General features: G+C 41.2%; 1 protein-coding gene across 2 annotated transcripts; it reads right to left on the bottom strand.

The window, feature by feature from the left end:
* Positions 1-630: 630 nt before the first annotated feature.
* Positions 631-26,676, bottom strand: POGLUT1 (protein O-glucosyltransferase 1). Of its 2 annotated transcripts, none has more exons than XM_007985708.3 (11): positions 26,530-26,676; positions 25,723-25,813; positions 24,188-24,331; positions 17,578-17,713; positions 14,840-14,961; positions 9,611-9,670; positions 8,041-8,140; positions 5,976-6,034; positions 4,258-4,425; positions 3,400-3,456; positions 631-2,949 (listed from the first exon to the last, which is right to left on the bottom strand). In XM_007985708.3, the coding sequence occupies exons 1-11, from the start codon at positions 26,612-26,614 to the stop codon at positions 2,793-2,795; spliced, it is 1,179 nt and encodes a 392-aa protein (XP_007983899.1). In that variant the 5' UTR covers positions 26,615-26,676; the 3' UTR covers positions 631-2,792. The 2 variants fall into 2 exon arrangements, with proteins under 2 accessions (XP_007983899.1, XP_007983901.1); XM_007985710.3 differs by lacking the exon at positions 26,530-26,676 and adding an exon at positions 26,373-26,462.
* Positions 26,677-27,694: the final 1,018 nt, after the last annotated feature.

Below are 27,694 nucleotides of genomic sequence, written 5' to 3'. Positions count from 1 at the left end.
CCAGGCTGGTCTTGAACTCCTGGGCTCAAGTGATCCTTCTGCTTTGGCATCCCAAAGAGCTAGGATTACAGGTGTGAACCACTGTGTCTGGCCTGTTTGTGCTCTTGTTTGTAGTCAGTCTAGGGGTTAAGTGTAGGGAACTCTTGGAGGGGACCCAAATGAGCCAATTAAATTTTTTGCCCTTGGGAATTTTGGGCTGAGACAGAGTCCAGTTGGCAAGGGAACTGCATTATGGTAGCACCCTGGAAACAGTCAAAATTCTTGCTGAGATTCCTGGAGGTGCCCTTGCTTCTATCCTTCTAACCACTATGAAACCTTTTTAGATTCCACGAGATGCCCTCATATTCTTCTAGTAAGTTACTTTGCTTAAACTAGCAAGAGGCAGTTTCTGTTCTTGACCACTAGGAAAATCTGACCTGATATAGTAGAATAAGGTGGGTCACTGACAGCACATAGATAACACTCCCGAAATAAATAAATAAAAAGCATTATTTGTGTTATAAGTATCCCACTTCATTCAAATAAACTATTCTTTCCTTGAAGAAAAGCATGGCCATTAGCTCTCTGAAAAGGAAAGGGTAAGTTTGGGACTGAACTAGTAACAACAACAACAAATAAAACCTTCCAAAGTTGTGGGGAAACAAATTATTTTCAAAAACAAACCATTTACATAGTTACACCATCCTCATATCATCTACACTGAGGTAAACAGATAGACAAGTACAAAATCTGAATAACATTTGCTGTATTTAAAGACAAAGATGCTCTTATTGGCTCCTCAAGGGCAAGTGAGGATTTACATTGATCCAATTCTTACAGTCTTATCTAATCATCCTTTGGAGCCAGTAACAATCTGTATATAGGATCCAGTTAAGCCAACTGTCTCCATTCCTCCATCCATCCACCCACCCACCAGTTCTTTGGGATCTATTCTGTATGAGGCACTGTGCTGGATCCTGGAGACATCAAGATGAGTAAAACTAGATTCTCACCTATTAATAAGTTCATAGAACAATAGGAGAAACAGTCAAGCAACTACAGTGATGTCATATAATACAGGCATAAGCAAAGTACTATGGTAGCCCCTTACTGCCTCGAGGAATGAATGAAAGGAGTCAGAAAGAAGGTGATATTTGAGCTAAAACTTGAAGCTAAATGGGAAACATTCCCAGGGAAATGAATTTTCAGCTCCTAATCTAAAGGATAGCAAATTTTGTTCCTATTTTAATGAGAGGAAATTAAAATTCAGAGACAATGCCTACACCTAGTAGGGCCTCATAGTGACAAGGCAAAACCATAGTACAACTCAGAAATCTGGACTGCCTATAGACACACTCACAGCACCTAAGAACATAGTCCCTGTGCATTGCTAGTACTAAACAAAACAAAACAAAAAAAAACAAAAAAAAAATCCAACTTTAAACATCTGCTTATTCCATGAAATGATCTTGCCAAGCATGTTCAACTTCTCTAAGAAGTTCAATAGACTTAAAATTTTGTGGAAAAGAGTTTAAAAAGCCTAATAGATTTCTGACAAATGGAATGTCTGATAATTATGTGACTGAATCTCACATTTACTAATTCTGAAACTAGTTAATACCAAATAGGTCTTAAGAGACAAAAGAAGAGAGGTGATTTCTCTGTGGAAAGGGTGGGCCTAAGGATCAAGGATAGTTCTAAGTCATCAGACTCCAGAGTTTTAATCTAAACATTTTTCTTCATTTTATACTATGTTAGAAAGAGCACCCTGAGATATTAAACTACTACCCAAAACATCTTTTTCAAAAAGGGAAAAAAGGAAAAAGGAGGCACTCCAACATGGATTTGCACTAAAACAAATATCTCCTATATATTTGAAGTTGAATGCTCTTAACTACCAAATGAACGGCACATTCACATATGAAGACTTCTTGTGGTTCCTGCAAGACAGTGAGAGTGTGAATGATCCCTGCTGTGGCCAATTTAAGAAGGAAAAATATTAAAGGTATGCAAAGGGTGAGGAAGAGCTGCTGCTCTATGTATAGTTCCATTAAAGAATGAGGACTACTTCCTAAATTTATTAAGAGGCTTTGTCTTTTTTTCTTTTCTTCAGAGAGACATTAAGAAGTAGGGCATGAAGGCACAAAAAGGGAACCCAAAATCCAATTGCAATAATTACTCATGCAATTGGCCTCTTTATATGTGGCATTATAGAAACCTCCTGAGTAACAGAGTTTATGGTTTTACAAAAGAGAACTCCTATATCATTGCATGGCATGGCTACCGCTTCCTTAGACCATTCAGAGAATGATCCCCAAGTATTTTTCATAAACCCCATAGGGTTTCCTACATTAAAATAAAGTGACAGAGATCACACCTAGGATAATTTCACAATTCCAGCAATGAGTTGTACTACTTCCAAATGATGAATTTTCTGCTCCAAATAATGGGACAAAGGGCATCATCACATGGACACGGTCAATTTCACAGTGGTGGATACACACAGGTGGATGATCTGAGGCACAAGCTGTGATTGGTCTTAAGAAAATGAAAGGTAGAGTTGGGTTCAAAATCCACATCTCATGATTTCTGGTCCTTATTCATCCAAAAAGTTGAACTGCTTCATATCAGTGTGTTAGACACATTTTAAATCTTTCTCAAGAGTTGCTCTGGGTGCAGCATGATAAGGAAAACCAGGTATTTGGCTTGGTAACAGGTATTTAGGGTATAGGTGCCAAGCTTATGGTAAGCTTCTCACCGTAGGATATCTGAGATCTGTTGCCACAAAGAGGACTATGGTCCTATGATGACTACTATAGTTCGGTTTTCAACATTTTGGGAATAATTTGATCATAACCTTTCCTTCTTGTTACATTGTAAGACAGGAATTTAGAGTATTCACTCAAGAGGTTCTCCCAGTAACAGGTGATGTCATCCATCTGCAAGTGGTTCCTAATAAACTGGCTTCCCCTAGAGACAAGATTTAACAAGCAAATGTTAAAGCACAGAATTTAATAATAATAACAGTCTGTATTTGAGTGCTCACCTTGTGCCAAGCATTATTCAGCATTTTATATAAATTAATTCATTTGAGCCTCAAGAACCAACCCTATGGCAATCATATCCACATACATGCATGTACCAATAGAACTTAACATCTTTTTCCTTTAAAACAACTTAAAAACAACCAATGTTCATACCTGTTTAACTACCTCAAAGATTTTAGTCTACTTCTATAAAGCTTGGGCATATGTAGACGTGTGTATATGTTTCCCCCCAGGACAGCTTTAGTTCTGAATTATCTCCATATGATGAGGATAAAATACAGATATCACCATGATAATAGTATTCAGGTAACTTTGGCTAGGGCATAATGCGGATGACAAAGTAAAGTGGAAAGGGAAAATGAACAGAACTCACCTTTCAGCAATCTCTTGAGCTACATCATCATTTGCTTTTACAAACTGTAACAGCTCTCTAAAATGAAAAGAATTTTAGACTCTGAAATGTAGACCAACTTCATTAGCACTAAGTCAGAAAGACCATATAGATTGAGGTCTATGGATAATTGTAGGTATGTGGATGGTGGATTGTTTCCTTAAAGCAAAGATATCAGGGTTCTCTCAAGAACAAAATAATAAAAAAAAAAAACCCACACACTGATTAAAGATACCCTATTGTAGATTTGGGACATATTTGAGAAAATACAGAAGTTACATTATATATTTACATATATTTTGTATATGTATATTTTACAATATATTATATATCTATATTTATCTTACATATTTATATATAAATATATTTTTATATATAGAAAAATATATATATACACACAGATATCACCATCATAACAATATGCAGATAACTCTGGTCCTTCTCTATACCTCTTCCTTGTTCCTCCCATCATGAGAGGAAATTTGCCGAAGCTTCACTTGAATCAATTCTCACGCTGTATCTGAATATCTTTTTGACAATATAATAAGATTGAGTACCCCTATCTTTAGTCTTGGAGAGATGAGAGCTTTTTAACTTCATTTTGTCTGAATGTTTCATTTGAAACCAGTATTAAAGCGCTTTTTCAAATTAAATTCCACTCATAGCCTACTTGGATAATAATGCAATACTATGTATGTAAACCAAGAGGAAAAAAAGCTTTCAATGGAAAAAAATCATAGGACTAAATGTCTTACATGACTGGTTTTAAGGCATTACGGCATTTTTAAAAGCAGATTGGAAGGGTCTTTAGAAACTCTGCACTGGGGGATAACTGCTTACTGGACATTGGAGAGATCTGTTTTGACTGGGATATAGTGAACCCATGGCTTCAGCTGTGGATAGAAGAATTCTAGCCACTCGTCACCAACATGGAAAACAAGTGAGCCACACAGGAAGAGATGTTTAAACCGGAAACTTGCAGCTACACCTCGAAAATTAAACAGATACCTGGGGAAAAAAGAGCAAAATACACTTGATACTATATGCCTGCTGCCACAAATATGACCTTTTATGCTTATTCTCCCCTCCCCTTCTTTCATGATTCCTCTCCACTCTCTTTCCACTTTGAGTTTTCAAGGACACATTGTATGTTCCTAAGGGGTTTCTATCAACTCTTTGCGTTACCAGGGCTAGGACTACAGGTTGTTCTGGGGATGTCAGGGTGAGGAAAAATAGGGGATTATTTTCTCCAGACAGAGCTAGATAGGGTCAGGAGCTGGGTGCCGGCTAGAGTGTATACAGGGCTCAGAAGAAAATGACAGTTTGTAGATTTGGAACATATTTGAGAAAATAAATGTTCAATGGTAAACATAAAATATAAAGAGTGAAAAAAAATTCACAAGCTTTTCTAGGCCTAATGTCTCTAACTAGTCATGGCCTCCCAAAGCCTTGTTTTTCCTCTAGTGTACCCCATCTGCTCAAAGGTCTCCACTGCTTCCTAGACATCACCCTCTTCTCTTAAAGTATAGAGCAATGGTCCCCAACCTTTTTGGCACCAGGGACCGGTTTCATGGGAGACAATTTTTCCATGGATGGGCAGTGGGGGGAGATGATTTTGGATGAAACTGTTCCACTTCAGATAATCAGGCATTAGATTCTCATAAGGAGCATGCAACCTCGATCCCTTGTATGCGCAGTTCACAATAGGGTTTGTGCTCCTATGACAAGCAGCCTAATGCCAAGGCTGATCTGACAGAAGGCAGAGCTCAGGTGGTAATGCTCACTTCCCCACTGCTCACCTCCTGCTGTGCAACCCAGTTCCTAACCGACCAGTACCATGGCTGGGGATAAGGGCCCTCTGGTATAGAGAGAAGAATGAGGAAAACCTAATCAATTTTCAGCGATTGCCCACAGGGAAAAAAAAAAAAAAAAAAAGGCTGTCTTCTCAGCATTTCTCACGCATGCACCTGTCTCCAACCAGAGTTGCTTTCACCATGTAGATCCTACTCTGTGTGTCACTGGCATTCCTAACTCTGAGCCACCCCCACTACTGCTGCCCTCCTCTAGACCTGGTTTTACCTGGTTTCATCGAATTCTTAGTCCTGGAATTTTATTTTATTTCTCTTAGAGACAGGGACTCACTATGTAGCCTAGGCTGGTCTTGAACTCTTGGGCTCAAAGGATCCTCCTACCTCAGCCTCCCGAGTAGCTAAGACTACAGGAGCATGCCAGCACACCAGGATAATAATTCTAATACTTATTAACTGAGAAATATTTATTCTAACTTCAACTATTGAGTGGGTGGGGCATATGGAGAGGTAATTACATTACTGTGATTGCTAGCTAGCATGCAGCTATCTGTTGTTCTGTTCTACAGATGTTCCATTCTTCTCTACAGTCCCCGCAGAACTCAGGTCAGTGCATACAGGCCCTCAGGAAAAGCCAGTGAAATGCATTAATGCAACTTTCATTTACTCCAGCTGGGCCTTTATATTAAAGTTCTCACCCAAAGTGAAGCTATTTCAAAAGCAGTATGGAAACCATACTGGAAATCTTACTTGTACTTGCAGTGATCGACAAGATGGACATCCTTAGCAGCTGGCTTTCCTAAGGTATCCTTTAAGTGGAAAGGAAGTTATTAGTATTAACAGCAACAGCATTTACTGTGATCACTGTGCAGCAAGCATCGTTAAACATTTCATCAACATTACCTCATTTAAGCTTCATAATCAATATACTCAGGAGACATTATTATTCCCATTATATAAATGCAGAAGCCAAGGCTTCGGAAGTTGAGATTTGCTCAAGGTCAATGTGGCTCTGAATAGAAGACACAGTTTTAACCAGGGCCTGTCTGATTTCAGAGTTTAAGCTCACCTAAAGCCATGTTGCCCTTCTTTGAATTCAGATGTCACAGCCCGCAGCACACTTCACTCTGTGTAAATTATGTATGCAGAGAAGATCCCAAGTGCTGGCTGATAATGTTAGGGGTGTATACAGCCCATGCTCAAATTATGTTGGGCATGCAAAGTATTTAAAAAAAAAATCAAATCATTGCCAACCTTTATAGGTGGTAGGATATTTCTTGCAAAAATCCAGATTTCCAATCTTTCTTGGGGAATAAAAAGGATGATCTGGCAAACTGGGCTCTTACTAACACTTGGAAGTGTTAGTATTCTCTCTTGCTCACCTACTGATATCACCTGCTGGTCCCTGGGGACATCTGAGTTTGAGATCCCCATGTACACTCCATCTACCTTAGCAGATGGTAAACTCCTTGATGAGGGGACAAGTTTTGTTTGCTCCTGCAGCCTCCCACAGTAGATGCTAACAACTTGTATTCTAAATGAATACATTTTTCATATTTTTATTATTTAATAAAGTTTTGTAAGCTCACTTGCTCCTATCTGATTAAAAAACTGTATGAAATAATACATACACCTCAGATTTACTTAGTTTTCTCCCAAGAAGTCTAAAGCTTTTTCTCATAGCATCCTCATATGGTATATGGAAATGTCATATAAAAGAAGGTTAAGGCTTTAATTTCTTTGATTAAGGCAAAAAGCCATAGAGTTAAGAGGAGAGAGTGGACTGTAAACCAATGGTCCCATTTCTGGCTTCACCTTAGAATCACTTGAAAAGTTTTAAACAAATGAAGATTCCTGGACACCAGCCCCAGAGATTCTGACTCACTTAACTCATTTTTTAAAGCTCTCTGGTTGTACTGCACAGCCAGGGTTGAGACCATTAATTTAAACCAGGGGTTGGCAAAGTACGACCCATAGGCCAAATCTGACCCACTGCTTGTTTTTGTCATGGACTAAGAAATTTTTACATTTCAAATGGTTAAAAGAAAAGGCAAAAGAAGAATATTTTATGACAAAATTACATGAAATTCAAAATTCGGTGCCCATAAATAAACTTTTAATTTTTTTATTTATTTTATTTTTTTTTGAGATGGAGTCTTGCTCTGTCACCAGGCTGGAGTGCAATGGCACAATCTTGGCTCACTGCAATCTCTGTCTCCCAGGTTCAAGCAATTCTCCTGCCTCAGCCTCCCGAGTAGCTGGGATTACAGGTGCGTACCACCATGCCTGGCTAATTTTTGTATTTTTTAATAGAGACAGGGTTTCACCGTGTTGTCCATGCTGGTCTCAAACTCCCGACCTCAAGTGATCCACCCACCTCAGCCTCCCAAAGTGCTGGGATTACAGGTGTGAACCACCATGCCCGGCCATAATAAAGTTTTTATAAGAACACTGCCAGGCTCATTCATTTACAAACTGCCTATGGCTGCTTTCATACTACTGCTGGCAACTACAACAGAGACCATATGACCTGCAAAACCTACAATATTTACTATTTGGCCCTTCCTGGAAAAAGTTTGTGACCCCTGGTTTAAACCTTCAAAGTAGTGCAATATACTAGTCATAATATGGCCAGAAAAGCAACGTAAGTTTGAAAAAGAAGAATTTACATATATGCTAATGCTGGTTCATGGAACTTTCTTTACATTCACCTCACCACTGAGAGGAAACCTAATCTCAAATTCTACCCAGGTGGCAATGTTCTTTGAGTGAGAATGTTCCCTGCTGTAGTTCTAGTCAGATGACTGGTGATTACTTTCATAGATTTCCAGGCCTGGTTTTTGGTGTATTCCGCATCAACAAGTTTTGGATTTTTTCGAGACAGAAGAATGAGAGGATCTCGTTCTGGACTTGTCCTATAAAAGAAACACGTGACATAAAACTGTGTGGCCTGTATTAGAATACTGTTCCCAATCCCTGAAAGGTGAGCAGGACTAGGACCCAAGGCAATGACTCTGCACAAATGGACAATTCACTGGTGCCGTGACAGCAGAGGAGAGGTACACTGGGTACTGCAACATCTAGGTTGTCCAGGGCTGGTCCCCTCTGTACCTTTAGGGTTGGGGAGTGCTTGGCCCTTCTTTGTCTGCGTTTGGTCTTAAAGGGTATGTTGTTCAGGTTACTATAGTCAAATCCCAGGGAATGATTTCCCTTTTAGGAAAGTTCATGTAGCTTCTATAATCACTGGTGCTTATAACTGTGAGGCTAGCTAGTCACCACTCACTAAAACAGCTACATGACCTTTGTTATGTACACTCTGTACAGTCCAGTATAATATTTAATTTTTTTTAAATGCACAAAAACCAAAGGGCTTAAAAACCTAATGACTATATGTGGAAAAATTTCTAGTGATGTTCCAAGTAGCAGAGGGTCTTGACATGTGAGGCATCATGGATTCCTTGATAATCTGTTAAGAACTATGAACCAACCTCCTCTCCTTCCCAGAAAAATGCACATATCCCCACATAATTTCAAGGGAGTCCTAAAACTCTTGAAGTCCAGACATGGTCCCCAAGTTAATTTGTGACTTCAAGATTTAAGAATCAAAGAAGTTGGTAAGAAACAGGACATAGTAGCTGGATAATCCATTTACCTCCTAAAGTCTATCTCCCAAGCGAAGAGGAGGGTGAAGAGAGAGTATAATCTCTGGCAAGGACTCACTTGCTAAAACTACAAAACCCTTCTCCCTTCATGGTCTTTTCTATTCATCTACTCCACCGATACTTATCGTATATTGACATGCTAGGAACTGTTATTGGCACTGGGACTATGGAACTGAACAACACAGGGTCCTTCTACTACCTTTGCCATTTTTCTCTTCTCTTTCCTCCCTGCTCTCTTCTTCATTTTCAGCAGTCTCAGTCTGTGCTCTTAACTACTATTTGGCAGCCACATGTTCTGATAAAAAAGGCAGTTAAGAAATATGGTGTTGAGTCCTGCTCTGCATTAACCAGTAGAGTGACCGTGGCATGATCATAAGCTACTCCTAGAAACTGATCATAAGCTACTCCTAGGGACTGTAAGAAGACACCCATCTGTTGTGTTTGACATCACACAATCAATGCCCAACACACTTGTAACACTATGTAAAATATGTGCTAAATGACTGAAGTGGATAAACTTTACTTCTTTGAATATCAACTCAATCAATGGCGATTTGGGCAAATAATGTGAATTATTCCCAAATCTAAAATTGTGATTCCACATTTCTTTCTTTGTTATCTTAGCTTTCCCTTTGAACTACAGAGCTTGTCATACCCTCAAGGTTACTTATATTTTACATTACTTGGAAGAATGTATTTGTAAAATGTCAGAAAATAATTCACCTTGATCCTCGGAAATATGCTGTAGAGTTTTTCTTTTTCCATGGCCACTGTGCTGCTGACCTAAGAATACAGAATTTAATTAGTTTCAATATATCTTTTTCAACTATATAAGAATGTGCTTTAACCACTTCTGAAGATTAGTTCAGAGCTTCATATTTCTAAATAAGTCTAATCAAAGCTACTCAAAAGAAAAAGTCCTAAAGGACACTTTGTTTCCTTTTGCTACCATTTCATGGCTCTGGAGGTGCTACTCAGTTGTATCTACAAATCTACTCCCCATTAACAAGTTAACAACATTGAAAGAAAAGCCCTCAAACCCTGAAGGTCATGATTAGGTCTCTATATAATTTGGCAAATGTGGATTTCCTCTGTACCTTAAGTAGGGTGCTACTGATGAAATTAATTATGTGAACAAAACTGCAAAAAAGTAAAAAAGCATCAGAAATGGAATGAAAGGGAAATCACTCTTTCATTTTATGTTTTCCATAGGTGGGAAGTGTCATCGGATTTAGTCTGATATTTGAAAAGCACCTTTGTATTCTTAAAGCCAGACTAAGTGCTCCATAAAGATGAAGTCCTTGAAACTCAGATCTCAGTACACATTACCACGGCCAGCCTTCCTTACTGAAACTGCTAGCTCACAGATGCATCATTCCTAACTTGCTTCGTAGGAACCCTCCCTGTACAGAAGTCTGCACAGCATCTTCCTTTCAAAAAGGAGGGGAAGGCTGAACTGAAGTTAATGAGGGATTGGTGGGCTGTATTACAGTAATGGAGAAACTCAGGATATAAACTTTCTAGGCATAGATCCTTTTCAGATACATATAATGTCATGCTGCTCATTTTCACTCAGCTGAGAATGCGCTCAGTATCTTCCAGGTCCTCAGACCCCCACCCTCAGCCAACCTGGCTCATCCTCTGGCCTTTTCTGGGTGGATCACCTTTACCTGATTCTCCAGTCTTAAGGCCAGAACTATCTTGTTTACCCCGTACTTCTTCCTGCCCAAGCAGAGACACTATAGCACTGGATTTTTGTTGTTTTGTTTTTAGTGGAAAATATTTCATGCTCCTCATGCAAAGTTCTCATGAAAAAGCATAAAGATAAAAGTAAGATGTCCTCTGGAATCTCCCTGTCCACAGGTAACAATGTAACATTTTAGCCAAGAATTTCCTGGCAATCATTTCTTCACATTAGTAGCTTTCAACTGGGGGTAATTTTGCCCTTCCCTCCCACCCAGGGGACATTTGGCCATGTCTGTAGACACTTTTGATTATTACTACTAGGGGACTGCTACTGGCATTTAGTGGGTATACATCAGAGATCAGAGATGCTGCTAAACAATCCTACAGTGCTCAGGATAGCTCCCAGGACAAAGAATTATCCAGCCCAAAATGTCAGCAACACTAATACTGAGAAACTTTGCTCTATGTAACAGAGGTCACACCATACATACTATTAGGTAACAATCGTTTTTTATTTTTTTGAGACAGAGTCCCACTCTATTGCCCAGGTTAGAGTAGAGTGGCGCATCTCTGCTCACTGCAACTTCCGCCTCCCGGGTTCATGCCATTCTCCTGCCTCAGCCTCCCGAGTAGCTGGGACTACAGGCACCAACCACCACACAGGGCTAATTTTTTGTATTTTTAGTAGAGATGGGGTTTCACTGTGTTAGCTAGGATGGTCTCGATCTCCTGACCTCATGATCCGCCCGCCTCGGCCTCCCAAAGTGCTGGGATTACAAGCGTGAGATACCGCGCCCAGCCCAGGTAACAATCTTAATAGGAAATATAAATAATAATAACAGCCAACATCTACATAGCATTTCACTATGTTACAGACATTGTTATAAGTGCTTTGTAAATATAAAATCATTCTCACTATCTTAAGAGGCAGGTTTTATCATCCCTATTTTACAAATGAGGTCCTTCAGAGGTTAAGCAACTTGCGCAGAGTCATGCAGCTAATAAGAGCCAGGATTTGAACGCAGAGCTTTTAAAACCTACACTGCCTTTCCATTCATGCACTATGTTCCATTTTATAACCTCTGGCAAAGACTCACTGCAAAAATTCCATTTTACAGTCATATTATGATTCACTTCATCCTTTATTGATGGGCTTTTGGGTAGTTTCCAACTTTCTGCTCTAAGAAACAACATGGTAGTAAACATCCTTGTACACAAATCTTTGCACACTTGTCTAATTCCTTAGGATACATTCTAGATGTGAAACAGCTGGGTCAAAGAATACACAGTATACATTTCCAATTTTGATACATATTGTCAAACTATCTAACAAAAAATGTATCAATTTATACTCAAAGTTACTTCTCTTCATTTCCTTGGTTCCTGGGGAAGCTGTGTTTAATATACATACACAGGACCCAAACTGTGTATCACTGTTCTCTCTCTTTCATTCTCCTAACCTACCCATCCTCCCTCAAAAGACCTAGGTTAGGACTTGTTTCTCCAGGCAAGTGCTAACAGTGGCCACCACAGCCTGGTGCTACCCCAGCCCTCTTTTTCAAACTCTCTCTGACAATAACAAATGAAATATTTAATCTGTAAAGAACAATGAATTCTTCTACAGAGTCAAATATAAATCAGCGGGCACAAACTCCCAAAATATCAGAAAAATAGAATGGAAAATGGCAGGCAGACATCAGTGCAGATGGATAAACAAGCAGATTATTAAATTTTCAAGGTAACCAATGAACATCACTAGAGATTCCAAACGGAGGGTTCTAAAAAACAAAATGGCAATTCTATAACCATGAATAAATTCAATTGAATAAAATAGGAAGGTATCAAAAGAAAAAAAGCATTCATATAAGATTACACGTTAAAACATTCTATCTGCCTAAAAATTGTTTACTAGTTTACATGGGGGAAAATGGTATTAATAACTACATGGTGGAGTAACTGGATAACACCTTGACCTCAGGAGTTTGAGTCCAGCCTGGGCAACATAGTGAGATAGTGAGATCCTGCCTCTCAAAAATAAACAAATAAACAAATAAATAAATAAAGTGACTGCTTCATATGTACTGACATGGAAAGATTACTTAGATACACCAATAAGTTAGGGAGAAAGTTGCCTAAGTTATACATATTTGTAAAATTTTATGAGCATATATAGGTTTCATAATCACTTAAAATGTTTTTAAAGATTTTAAAAACAAGACAGCTGCATGGCAGGTGGGAAAAGAGCTACAAAAAGAAGAATGTGAAAAGGGTATTTGCAAGTACCTGAGGGGGTGGGGTGGGGGAAAGGATTAGAAAACCAAGGCCAAGGCCAAGAATAACTTAGGGAAAAAAAAGTTTAAAATCTTTTTTCCAACTTAGTGTGGTGGCTCATGCCTGTAATCCCAGCGCTTTGGGAGGCCGAGGGGGGAGGATCACTTGAGCCTAGGAGTCTGAGATCAGGTTGGGAAACATAGCAAGACCTGTCTCTACAAAAAATTTTAAAAAACAACCAACAAACAAAAAAAGCACACTTTTTCCCCCCCGTCTCAAAATTATGTTCAAAACCCAAAAATAAACAAGCAATGACAGTCTCAATGTCAGGAAAACACAAGGAATATTAACCAGTAAAGAAGGTTGGATAAAGTACTTGGAAACCAGGACTTTAGGCCTAGATTTGCTTCTGACCTTGACCAGATCACTAAACCTTTCTGTGCCTTCATTCCCTTATCCCTGAAATTAAGGGCTAGACAAAGACAATTTCTAGTTCCAGTTCTGTAAAATATGAGACTGTTATTATTTTTTAAAATTTCCAAATTATACCCACTGGAGAAGTTTGTTTTTTAACAAAGGGCTCTACCCACCACTGAGGACTGCAGCCCTGTACGTTTCTTCAGGAGGGGAATATTCCCTTAATCCTCTTTGAACCATCAGCCACACTTGGGAGAGGTGATAGGTATTTATGGAAACAAGGTTGAATTGTTTGCTTTCCTTATATCTGAGAGAAGGGCTATAATGACTGTGTTTCTGGAGATTCCCTAATTAAGCACCAAAGTTGTTTGAATCACGATGTAAAATGTAGCTAGTTAAGAAATACCTACAGCTTGGATGAGCTACACAATCTAAATTCTGAAATGATAGCAGGATGGAGTCAACAGGCCAAGGCATGTCTCAGTCATGAATCAGAGAGGATCTGGAATAAGCTTGTACTTGAGATGCTTATGGAACATTTATGCTCCCTCAGCCCTGCCTAAAGTATTTCGTTCTCAATTGCCAAGTACGTTTATATTCTTCCAAATAATTTTCTATCCCCCACATGACACGGTCATTCATTTTTTCTTACTATGAAAGAATACACTCTTATTTAAAGAATCTTAAGTATAGAAAAACTGAAAATACTGACTGGGTGCAGTGGCTCACACTTGTAATCCCAGCACCCAGTGGGTGGATCACTTGAGGCTAGGAGTTCCAGACCAGCCTGGTCGACATGGTGAAACCCCATCTCTACTAAAAATACAAAAAATTAGCCGGGTGTGGTGGTGCATGCCTGTAATCTCAGTTATTCAGGAGGCCGAGGCAAGAGATTTACTTGAACCTGGGAGGCAGAGGTTGCAGTGCGCCGCGATAGCACCACTGCACTCCAGTCTGGAGACAGAACATGACTCTGTTGCAAAATAAAATAAAATAAAATAAAATTAAAAAAAAGAAAAATTTAAAATAGAAAACAAAAGTCTCTGACAATCCCTTGCAAAGAGGCATTGCTGATAGTTTAGGATGGACTATTCAGCCCTTTTCTATGGATATGTAAACATTATTGGACATATACAAAATTGCTTATGTTACAGTTTTCTGTCCTTAATTTTTAACATAAAAATTAGTTACTTAAAAGTAAATAGGCTGGGTGTGGTGGCTCACGCCTGTAATCCCAGCACTTTGGGAGGCCGAGGTGGGTGGATCACCTGAGGTCAGGAGTTTGAGACCAGCCTGACCAACATGGAGACACCCCATCTCTACTAAAAATACAAAATTAGCTGGGTGTGGTGGCACATGCCTGTAATCCCAGCTACTCAGGAGGCTGAGGCAGGAGAATCACTTGAACCTGGGAGGCAGAGGTTGCGGTGAGCTGAGATCGTGCCATTGCACTCCAGCCTGGGCAACAAGCTCCGTCTCAAAAAAAAAAAAAAAAAGGTAAACAATTGGTTATAGTCTATGGCTTATTTCAAGAAAACCCAGAAAGAGGAAAAAATAAAACTTCTTTAAAGGACCTACCTTACCAGATCTTCTCTGAAGAGATCCCACCGTCCAAGACCTGTAGGATAAATTGGCCAAACAGCAGGTCCCCCTTCCCAAAATGTCCAGGCAGGATACATGATATCATGGTACTCTGATGTCTTCAACAAAAACAGACAGGTCGTTCTAAATCAGTCTTGGAATAGAGTGAAAAGAGGCAACTGCAACCATGCCACTGGATCTGGACAGCCTTGGTTTAGTGTCACATTGCCAAAGATATATTTTCCCTATTTTCCAAAGTCTAGCCTGTAGACATTAAAAGGCAAAAGTGACTATGGATTAAAAGTCATGGGCTCACTGAATTCCAGAATTTAGAATCACATTAAAGGTCAACTTTTTTAGTTCCCCTAAATTCTGTTTTCCTAGAGGATATATACTGTTAAGATTTTTAATTTAAGGAAACAATATGCCCAATTCTGAATAATCACAGAGCGCTCTCATTGTTTGACTATTACGCTTAAGAGTTTACACTGTCTTACCAGTTTTTGGTTATTTCCCAATGGGTTTTTTTGAGAGCAAGAGCCAAGAAATACAGTGCAATGGTTAAGAGTGTGGGCTCCTGACGTGGATCATATGGGTTAGGATGCTGACTCCACCTCTTTATAGCTCTAGGCAAGTTACTTAATGGTTTTATGCCTCAGCTTCCTTATCACTGTAATGGAGGAAACAATAATATCAATAATATGATCTACCTAAAAAGCTTATTTTGAATATTAAATGAGTTGATACACGTAAAAATCTTAGAACAGTATCTGGCACATTTTACGTACTTCACAAATATTAGCTAGTGTTATCTCATACTATGGCACTGTTGGGCTCACATTGATTGGTCAATACATTCTTGGTTATTCATCAATCAGGGTCAGAAGTATGGATGAGCAGAATGAGAGGAAGGGGTATTATCACATCTTTTTAAAGAAGTTTGAGGCTGGGCACGGTGGGTCACACCTGTCATCCCAGCACTTTGGGAGGCCGAGACAGGTGGATCACCTGAGGTCAGGAGTTTGAAATCAGCCTGGTCAATATGGTGAAACCCTGTCTCTACTAAAAAATACAAAACAAAGCAAAAAAAATAGCCGGGCATGGTGGCAGGTGCCTATAGTCCCAGCTACTCGGGAGGCTGAGGTGGGGAATCACTTGAACCCAGGAGGTAGAGGTTGCAGTGAGCCAAAGTCGTGCCACTGCACTCCAGCCTGGGCAACAGAGTGAGACTCTGTCTCAAAAAAAAGAAAGAAGTTTGAAACCATTTTTTCCTTTTTTTTTTTTTTTTTTAAATCCACCTGCCTCAGCCTCCCAAAGTGCTGGGATTACAGGCATGAGCCACTGTGCCTGGCCTCCATTTGTTCCCTTTTTATGGTTACTTCTGTTAAAAATCTGGCCACTGATAAACCTCTAACTCTACTGTTTCTTCCACTGGAAATACATGCACAATATGCTGTTTGCTGTCTCTCAAATATGTAAAAAAAATGATGTGATTCATCAAGCACCTTAAACATAACAGCTATTCAATAGAAGCTGCACAATTAACTATAAAGTTGACAGAGTAAAACCCTCCCTTGGAAACTAGAAGTCACTGATTTAAAAAACAGGAGGGAAGTAAAGATGAACGGAAAGTTAGTATACCGATGGTCATACTTTATTATCCGCAGAAACAATAGATAGATAACAAACACGAAGTCCCTACTGACTTACATGGGAGCCTCTATCTGTTCTTCTGGGTGAGTTTCACGACAAACAATGGAACCAAGCACTTTTGAGAAATGAGGCTAGATCATGGGAAATGCAACACAAATGTGGCCTCTGCCCACTTGCAACACAGGAAATAAAACAAGTCTAGGGAGAAAGTAAACTGTGATAAAGAAAAAGTGGGGATAAAAGGTCCCTCTGCTTTGGACAAACCAAATCAGAGATAGTGTTCCTTTCCCCAAATTCCATGGGGTTTTCCTCAATTCACTCTTACCCCATAGAATCTTCCATCCACTCTCTTCTAGCCTTTCCACCCCCACCCCCAAATGCTTTCCTTGTCTCTGGGGAACCAAGGCCCATCCCTGGCGATACAACATTTACCTGAACCTGAGCACTGACAAGATATTCCTTGCCCCAATTCCCTAAGCCTACAGGTGTGTCCTAGCTACTTCAATCTTCCATGATGAGTCTAAAAGATCACCCCCTTGCATAGCCCTCTAGGTTATCTCTGGCCTATCCCTTCAAGGCACTGCCTGCACACACATCGTGTGGAGTTATCTGGCACCTTCAGGTTCACTTTTAGCCATGCTGGGCCCCTGGAATACGGTGACAAATGGGACAGATGATACCCAGCACTATGGCTGAATATACACATAGTAGGAGCTCAATAAACTTTTGGAATGAAGGTGTTCCCTAACTCTAAGCTTTCTTGGACTCCTTCCTCCCATGCTCTGTAGGATCTTCGAGACCCACCTCTAATTCCTGTAGGTTTCTCAGGCCTCTCACGCCCTAGCCTCCATCTCTAGCCCTATAGACACTCAAGCAATCTTACGTGACTTACTGGTTCTCAACTCCCTCTCCTCTGTCTTTTTGCTCAATCACTGTGATGCTAATAGAGACACAGACCCATTTCTGTACCTCAGTCCTCATCCTTACCATTGACCATCAGACTATGTCACAGGACAATGATCTCATGCTCATAACCTAGAGGACCACCCTCCATCCACCCATGTGGCTCTCCCTGTACTTACCTTACTGAAGGAGAAGACTGGGATAGCAGGCTCCATCCATTTAGGAACCTGAGGATAATCTCGTACATTGATCACCATCTCCATGTCAGGGAGACGCCCAATCACTTCCAAAATAAAGTGCTCAACACCACTACACCTGTCAACCAGACATACCACAAATTCAGCAGAGCAGTGCCTGCAGGCTCTAGGACAAGGTGAGGTCCCATTCACATTTTAAAGTAAGACAACTCAGTGTTCCAGATCATCAGCCTACTGCAAAGTTCCCTGAAAGCAATGCTTCTAAAGGGGTTATTCTGCTTTTTTGCATTGTGCAAGTTCACTCCTAGCTAAGCTGCTCCAGCTTAAAATATTTAATAAAAATTTCCAAATAAATCATCATAGCTTTGAAGGGAATATTATTGCTACTTCTACCACTTTATTCATTCTTCTTTTCTTTATTTCCCTTATATGGCATGGTTTAATTAGTAGACAAGATACAAACTCTCGTAACAGCTGAAATAGCTAATTTTCTTTTCTTTTCTTTTTTTTTTTTTTTTTGAGATGGAGTCTGGCTCTGTCCTCCAGGCTGGAGTGCAGTGGCCAGATCTCAGCTCACTGCAAGCTCCGCCTCCCGGGTTTACGCCATTCTCCTGCCTCAGCCTCCCGAGTAGCTGGGACTACAGGCGCCCGCCACCTCACCTGGCTAGTTTTTTGTATTTTTTAGTAGAGACGGGGTTTCACCATGTTAGCCAGGATGGTCTCGATCTCCTGACCTAGTGATTCGCCCGTCTCGGCCTCCCAAAGTGCTGGGATTACAGGCTTGAGCCACCGCGCCCGGCCCGAAATAGCTAATTTTCTACCTGTGTTCCTTTGGCTTTGCTTCTCACAAAGACACCATTTTTATTTCATTATAATTAAGTCTCCTAGTTTATGAGAACAGATAGAAAACCTTTCATCATCTTCAACCTGAATAAAGAACACTATCAAAATCAGTTCCGCAAGCCAGAAAAAGTGTTATATACAGAATCATAAATACTGTAACATAGCTTTCTGACTAGATTCCCTGGGAATCCTCAGAGGGTTTCTTGAAAGAAAAAGAAGATATACTGACAGTTTAGCTGGTTTCTGCCTCATTCTTTGAGGTCCTGACCAGCACTATGCTAGAGGCAGCATTCGAAGGCTTGATCAGAATTTCCTGGCAGCATGGAAATGACTGATTTAAAATACTGTTTTACTACTTGGAAGACTTAGGCAGAAGGGTTCTTTGAGCCCAAGAGTTCTAGACCTGCAACATAGTGACACAGTAAGCAATGTAGTGAGATCCCCCAGCAAAAAAAAGCAAGTGTTTTATATATAGGGAGATAATTGCAAAAAATATCAGTGGTTCACAAACATAGGAAAAGATGCTCAACTGTATTAAGAATAAAGAAATATCAATGAAACTAGATACCAATTTTACCAATCGGATTGACAAAGATCAAAAAGTCCAATAATGCAGTGTTGGTGAGGGTGTGAGATCTATTCCCAGCATATGATATATGAGCTATGGAAGTGTTTAGCCTCTTTGTAGGACAATTAGCTTCTATTTGCCAAGATCTCTCTCTTTTTTTTAATTTTTTTATTTGAGGCAGGATCTCTTGCTCTGCCACCCAGGCTGAAGAGTACAGTGGCATGATCACGGCTTATTGTAGCCTCAAAAATCCTAGGAGCAAGCAATCTTCTCACCTCAGCCTCCTGAGTAGCTGGGACTACGGGTGTGTGCCATCACACCTGGCAAGTGTGTGTGTGTGTGTGTGTGCATGTGTGTGTGTAAAGACAGAGTCTTGGTATGTTGTCCAGACTGATCTTGAATTATCGGGCTCAAGTGATCCTCCCACGTCAGCCTCCCAAAGTGCTGGGATTACAGGTGAGAGCCACTGTGCCCTATCTATCTATCTATCTATCTATCTATCTGTATACATTTTTTTTTTTTTTTTTTTTTTTTTTTTTTTTTTTTTTGAGATGGAGCCTCGCTCTATGGCCCAGGCTGGAGTGCAATGGCACAATTTCAGCTCACTGCAACCTCCGCCTTCTGGTTTCAAGTGATTCTCCTTCCTCAGCCTGCTGAGTAGCTGGGATTACATGCACAGGCCACCATGCCCAGCTAATTTTTGTATTTTTAGTAGAGACAGGTTCTCACCAGGTTGGCCAGGCTGGTCTCAAACTCCTGACCTCAGATGACCTGCCCGTCTCAGCCATCCAAAGTGCTGGGATAACAGGCATGAGCCACTGCACCCAGCCTATTTATCAAGATTTTTAAATGACATTAATGGCCTAGTTGTTATACTTCTAGGAATTTAGCCTACATATATATTTACATGAGTGTTCACGGTAACAAGGATGTTCACTGCAGCATTGCTTGCATTATCCAAAAAGCAAAGGGATGTGGTGAGGGATAATCTAAATGTCCACTGATAGACAGCTGAATAAAGAAATCCATATAATAAACTATTACGCAGCCATGAAAAAGTGAGGCATTCTCTACGGACTCTTATGGAACAATCTCAAAATCTACTGTTACATGGAAAAGAAATCTAAGTGCAGAACAGAAGATAGAGCATGTTTTAGTTTGTTGATAAGTCTAGATGCTTGTATATGTATAGACTATTTCCAGAAGGATATACAGGACACATAATTCTTATCGTTTTTTGAAAAGAGGTCTCAGGGACTAGCGGTCTGAGGTGGAAGAGAAACTTCCTTTTCACTGAATGTCTTTTGGAGGTATCCACATATTTTAGCATGGTAAAATAGTCATCGGCTGCCTGAAGGTGGGGCATGGGGAGGAGAGGGAGACAGGGAGATGCAGGAGAGACGGACTGCAAAGAGGCAGCCAGCCTCCAGCCTGGGTGACAGAGCGAGATTCCCTCTCAAAAAAAAAAAGAAAAAAAAAAAGGATCGCATCTAGACCTAGAAAGATATTATTTCTAGCTATATGGGAATCTTCCAGATATCATACCACTATGTGTATTTCATTCAGGATTGTGTTCTGGAATACTGCATTCTATTTGTATTTTGTCTCTCTCTGTTTTTTTATTTTACCATGCTAAAATATTTGGATATTTTACATATCCAAAGTGCATGTAATATTCTTTGACACTAAAAGAAAAAAAATCTAGTTAAAAAGTTTTTTAAAAGTTGCTGTACAATTTATACATTACAGCTAAAACACTCATATTTCTTTCACATTTGGCTTTTAATTTAATTTAATTTTTTATTTTTTGAGATGGAGTTTCTTTCTTGTTGACCAGGCTGGAGTGTAATGGCGTGGTCTCAGCTCACTGTAACCTCTGCCTCCCAGGTTCAAGCAATTTTCCTGCCTCAGCCTCCCAAGTAGCTGGGATTACAGGTGCCTGCCACCATGCCTGGCTAAATTTTTTTGTATTTTTAGTAGAGTCGGGGTTTCATCATGTTGACCAGGGTGATCTTGAACTCCTGACCTCAGGTGATCCACTCGCCTCAGCCTCCCAAAGTGCTGGGATTATAGGTGTGATCCACTATGCCTAGCCACATTTGGCTTTTAAAATAGTACTCTCTTATATAATTCCATTTATAGAAAACTCTAGAAAATAATCCATAATTCGAGAAAGTAGTCATCAGTTGCCTGAAGGTGGGGCATGGGAAGGAGAGGGAGACAGGGAGATGCAGGAGACAGGGACTGCAAAGAGGCAGAAAGAATATTTCGGTTGTGATGGAAGGTTCATTATCTTGGCGTAAACATACATGAAGACTTAATGTACACTGTAGGTTTTATTTTTAATTGATAAATAATAATTGTATATATTTACAGGATACAATGTAATGTTTTGATATATGTTTACATTGTGGAATGAGTATATCAAGCTAATTAACATAGCCTCACATACTTTTTTTGTTGGGGGAACATTCTATACTTTACATGTAATTTATGTTAACCACACCTCAATAAAGCTGTTATTAACAAATACCATTACAACTCAGTTTTGAAATGACTTGTCTCTAGAATTAGATAAATCTCTGGTTCCTCTGCTCATCCTTGAAATGTGGAGTTTATATTTTATTTTATTCAAAACTGAATTTTTAAAATGTCACATAGGTTTCTGAAACTGGATAGATTAAAAGTATCTCGACCTGCCTGTAATCCCAGCACTTTGGGAGACTAAGGCAGGCGGATCACAAGGTCAGGAGTTTGAGACCAACCTGATCAACAACGTGAAAACCTGTCTCTACTAAAAATACAAAAATTAGCCAGGCATAGTGGTGGGTGCCTGTAGTCCCAGCTACTCAGGAGGCTGAGGCAAGAGAATCGCTTGAACCTGGGAGGTGGAGGTTGCAGTGAGCTGAGATCACACCACTGCACTCCAGCCTGGGGAACAGAGTGAGATTCCCTCTCAAAAAAAAAAAAAAAAAAAAAAAAAAAAGATCGTATCTAGACCTAGAAAGATATTATTTCTAGCTATATGGGAATCTTTGAGATATCATACAACTGAGCGTATTTCATTCAGTATTGTGTTCTGGAATACTGCATTCTATTTGTATTTTGTACCTCTCTGTTTTCCTTAGTTGTACGTGTAGCTAGCATAGGGAACTTTCAGTGTCATTGGAAATATACATTACTTTATTGCTAATGAAAGGTACTGTACTCCCTTCAGAACATTTCTAAGCTCATGATTATGATCAAAATGTCCTGAGCTCAGGAAGAAGAGAATTGTGCCTTTCAGAAACTTTGAAAGCATTTCATTTCATGTGGCAATTGTTCAGCAAACTATTAAACATTGGGTAAGCTTTCAAAGTCCAACAATGTCTATATTCTTATTTTCTTTCTCATTTGTGGAAATTAAAAATTCCCCCAGACTTACAATTTATATTTAAAGTCTCTATTATTGAGTCCCAAATAATGAAACAAATGTCTGTTTAAAATACCTTAATGATTTTTTCCTCTACAACCTTATTTCCCCTGATATCTGATAGCCAAAGGGTAACTGATTTCCGCAGGGTTGTGGGATATTAAATAATCTTTCTTTTTCATTGTTCTTATTATTATTTATTTGAGACAGGTCTCGCTCTGTCACCCTGGCTGGAGTGCAGTGGCATAATCATGGCACAGGCTTACTGCAGTCTTGACCTCCTGGGCTCAGGTGATCCACTCACTTCAGTCTCCCAAGTAGCTAGGACTACAAACACATGCCACCACACCCAGCTAATGTTTGTATTTTTTGTAGAGATGAGGTTTTGCCATGTGGCCCAGGCTCGTCTTGAACTCCTGAGCTCAAGCGATCTTCCTGCCTTGACTTCCCAAAGTGCTGGGATTATAGGCACAAGCCACCACGCCCAGCCTGTTTTCTTGTTTACGTTTATTTATTTATTTATTTATTCACTCTTGCTGCCCAGGCTGGAGTGCAATGGCCCAGTCTCAGCTCACTGCAACCTCTGCCCCCCCGGTTCAAGCGATTCTCCTGCCTCAGCCTCCTGAGTAGCTGGGATGACAGGCAGGCACCACCACACCCAGCTAATTTTGTATTTTTAGTAAAGACAGGGTTTCTCCATGTTGGTCAGGCTAGTCTCGAACTCCTGACTTCAGGTGATCTGCCGGTCTTGGCCTCCCAAAGTGCTGGGATTACAGGCCTGAGCCACCACACCTGGCCTTGTTTACATATTTATAACAGTAAATATTAAATTGTTACAAAGTTGTTATTAAATACAAATAATATAAATCTTTATGTACAAATTGATAATTTTTTTGCAACTCTGCACATTTATTTTACTTTTAATGACAGAATAGGGATTGTTTAGAAAGATGCTCTTACATAAGGAAATATTATGCCCTCTGAGTTTTGTATCTTCTAATTTTATAAAGATTTGAGTTAAAAAAAAAAAAATACTCCAAAATGCAATGCTGCCTAAACCCAACCTCCACGCTCAGCCCATGACCCTCCCTGCCTACCACCCTGCCTTCAGCCAAATGACATGGTACCTCGGGTCTCACACCTGAATTTCTGAAGTCCTGGCTAGCATAATTTGCAGCACTAGTTACTCCTGCTTTTTATTTTTTATATTTTTTTATAGACAGGGTCTCACTCTGTCATATTATTTGCCACTCTGTCAGATTATTCACCATAATCCAGGCTGGTCTCAAACTCCTGGGCTCAAGAAATCCACCACAAAGTGCTGGAATCACAGGTGGGAGCAACCACACCCCATCTAGTTACTCCTCTTGACTCTACAACCTCCCCTTGAAAATTCAGTATCTAGAACTACACTGGCCCATGACAGACATTCAACCAATTCCTCCTCCTCCTTCAGTCCAGCTCCCTCCTGCTAGGCCTCATCGGCCTGTATCCTGCTGCTACTGTATCCCAGGGAAGGAGCAGAAGAGGCAGAGCCACCACCAGTACTACCAGTGATGAGCCAAGTCTCACAGAGGAGACAGGCTTTGAGAGTAGCTCGCAAGAAAAATTCCCAGGCAAGGAGAAGAGCTTGTCACTATTTCATAGTGTGCCTGAAATGGGAGGAGGGATCTGCTTGCTAGTCCCATGAATTGGCTCCTCTATAAAAGGGTATCAGGTAAGCCTGTATGTAATAAAGTCAGAAGATATATCTACCTTGTAACTCTTACCTTGAGGGGAACATGCAGTCATTTTCCCGGTATAGTCTGTTCTTAATGATCTGATAGTGGGTCCCTAGCTTCCGTCTGACTACCTCTGCCATCATCTTCCTGGAGATGCCTCCTCGGAAAGGAGTTAGATCCTCTTCTATGACACTGGGAAAGAATGGGAGTCATCAGGGAAAGCAGGCCAAGAGAGTGGTGCCATTCCACCTATTTCCTAAGTGCATTTAGGTTTCGTATTAGAGAACACAGTAAGTGGAAGGAAAGAATCGAGGGTGAGAATGAACAGCTCTTCCCTAGAAGCCCTGTAGGTAATCTGAAACATCAACGGCAACAAAGCAATAAAAAGTAAAAAGTGGGTCAATGTCTCTTCTTCCTCCCTCCATCTGGATTGCCCCTCCCTTGGCAGTTCTGTATTCCTCTTTCACCACTCATGCCACACCTGTGTCCTTCTAGTCACTTCAGTCCTCCTGGCATCTCCTCCCAATCCCACAGGAGGTGAAGTTTCTGCCTTACAGTATAGCACGGACTCTCTTGTTCTGGTCTGTCTGGTCCACGCTCTCCCAGATACCCCCTTACACTGATAGCCTGACAGCAGTAACCAAAATAACACTATTTTATATTCCTTTTAAAGTTGAGTGCATAGTAAGTTTTCAATAAGTATAAGCATCCAGGGAATTTTTTGAGGAGTCAAAAATAACATAAAGCAGAGCTTAAAAGACCCTGTTACTTAGCTGATGAAGAATCTGAGACCCAAAGGAGTTGAAGTGGCTTGGCACAAGGGTAACCAGTGGGAGTACCGGCACTAACACCCAAGTCTGTTTTCAGAGTTATCTATCCACCATACCTCATCCCGGCCCTGAGGTGCATTCTCCCTCTGAGACAGAGTCTCACTCTGTCACCCAGGCTGGGGTGCAGTGGCGTGATCTGGGTTCAGTGCAACCTCTGCTTCCTGGGTTCAAGCAATTCTCCTGCCTCAGCCTCCTGAGTAGCTGGGATTGCAGGCATGTGCCACCACGCCCAGCTAATTTTTGTATTTTTAGTAGAGACAGGGTTTCCACATGTTGGTCAGGCTGGTCTCGAACTTCTGACCTCAGGTGATCCACTGGCCATGGCCTCTCAAAGTGCTAGGATTACAGGCATGAACCACCATGCCCAGCCTGATGTGCATTTTCTAAAGATAACCATCAGGAAATTTAGGATTAGATTCAGCTATAGATGGGTTTATTTCCTCAACAATATTTATTGAGCACGTACTGAGGGCTAACACCAGGGAGACAACAACAAATAAGACACAGACCCTGACCTCAGGAAGCTTGCAGCCCAGTGGCAAAAACAGATGCACGTGCACTGAATCCCACAGCCAGTCAGTGGTTAGGCTGAGACCACCTGAGCCTTTCCCATCCCAGGGCATATTTATTCCCTAGAAATAGAAAAACATCCTTGCCTTTCTGACCACTGCAACCAAAATCTCTCGAGGATGTTAGAATACCTCCTGTGACAGCAACTAAACTCTCAAAGACACATCAAAGAAAAGAACTCACCCATGGTAGCAGCTGCAGTTTTGACTTGAACATGGTTCGTAATTCTCCAAAGACCTGTTAATTTGGTCAATAAATACTTTCCATTTTGAACCTTTAAAAAGTGAAGTAAATGAGAGTTAAAAAAAAAAAGTCTCCTGAGCATTATTTGCTAACATCACACAGGCAGAAGCAACAGAAGACCAAAACTTTCAGAAATCCCCTTCCCATCCAACTGATGGAAACGAAACGCCAGGGAAGAATTTTTGGGTGTGTAACTCAAGCTCATGTCAAGTCTGTTCCTCTACCCGGGTGTCAGGTGTCCAAGAAACTGGAAAATTCCGAAGCTTAACGCCCAACCCTCAGAATGCTATGGATAGTGACGCGGACTCTCACTTTCTACTAATCAAATTGAACTCCACAAAGAGGATCGGTTAAAAGCTACAGACATTAAACCCCTCTTCTTCTCTTCTGGCAACGCATATACACACACGCGCGCGCGCACGACATTCGCCCCCATCCCCGACCCTCAGTGTTTCGGGCAGGTTCAGAGTAGCCAAGCACGGGCGACGCCTCCTGCGGGTGAACGGGGAATTCCCTCTCCTCCCTGTCATTCTGAATTCTGGGGGATGGGTTATCTCCAGGGTCCAGAGCAAGAGCAGAGACCCCGGCACCTCACTCTCCGCCGCAAGGCGCCCCGGTGTCCTCTGCCCAGATCCGCGCTACAGCGGCCACAGCATCATCCTGGGCGCCGGCCGCGCGGGGGAGCGCCTCGGAACTACCACCAGACCACGAGCCCAGGGGGCAGGCTCGGCACTGCCCGGAGCCCACCTGACTCCTTCTGGCGGCCCTGCGCTGGGGGCAGGAGGAACAACAGCAGCCAGAGCCGAAGCGGCGAGCTAGCCCACCACTCCATCGCCAGCCGACCTGCTGCAGATGCCCCGCCGCGGCGCTGGCGGAAGCGCGGCCCCGCACAAAGATGGCCACCCTGCCTCCTCCCCCCGCACCCCTCCTCCAGTCCCCAGCCTTGAGGCGGAGTTTCCCTGAGAAGGCTGCGCCAGGAAGGTGGGGGAGAATAAACCAATGGACCAGTTGCCTATCCTCCCTCCCTGGCATCACTGGGAAAATAGGTCTGAGCCAGAAAACTGAAGGTCAGAGAGGGTATGTTTCACAGTTAGTGGCACAACCAAGGCTTGGCATAGAGCCTAGGCTGCATAGTTCTTCTCTTGACATCAAATTGCCTCTTATCAAATAGCATAGATTCGTTGAGCGTGTGTGTGTGTGTGTGTGTGTGTGCGCGCGCGCGCGCGCGTGTACAGCACGGTTAGACCCAAAGGTTGCAATTAGCATAGCAGGGGGCCCTTTGTAATATGAATTTATAGCAGTTGGGGTGACTTAGACGTAGGGAAAAAAATCAGTGGTGTTAAAGTTTATGGCAGGTCGTTGTTTTGGACTGATCTCTGGCACTAGGCCTCAAGACAGTAGACAAAATCAGAATGGAGGCACTTGTCCTAGGTGCCACATAATTAAACTCAACTTTAAAAGGGGCCAGTTTTCCAACAAATAGGAGAAGGGGCCCATATACCTGTGCTGGCATGATAAAGAAGCCCCCTCTGATGTAACTCTTTAAGGAAAGTAACTTCAAAATGACCAATCTGCTTTTTGTTCCTTATTTCTGCTTTCTTCAGCCCTCTTCTGCCTATAAGCCCAACCCCTTCTGCTCAGCTCATTGGAACACTTTTCTGTTTCATAGCTGAGATGCTGCCTGATTCATGAATCACTAATAAAAGCCAATTAGATTTTTTTTTTTTGAGACAGAGTACAGTCTTGCTCTGTTGCCCAGGCTGGAGTGCAGTGGCACAATCTTGGCTCACTGCAACGTCTGCCTCCCGGGTTCAAGCAATTCTCCTGTCTCAGCCTCCTGAGTAGCTGGGATGACAGGAGTGCATCACCACGCCCGGCTAATTTTTGTATGTTTAGTAGAGACAGGGTTTCA

Source organism: Chlorocebus sabaeus, chromosome 22, assembly GCF_047675955.1.
Source record: "Chlorocebus sabaeus isolate Y175 chromosome 22, mChlSab1.0.hap1, whole genome shotgun sequence".
Lineage (NCBI taxonomy): Eukaryota > Metazoa > Chordata > Mammalia > Primates > Cercopithecidae > Chlorocebus > Chlorocebus sabaeus.
This window is presented reverse-complemented; position numbering and strand designations above follow the sequence as displayed.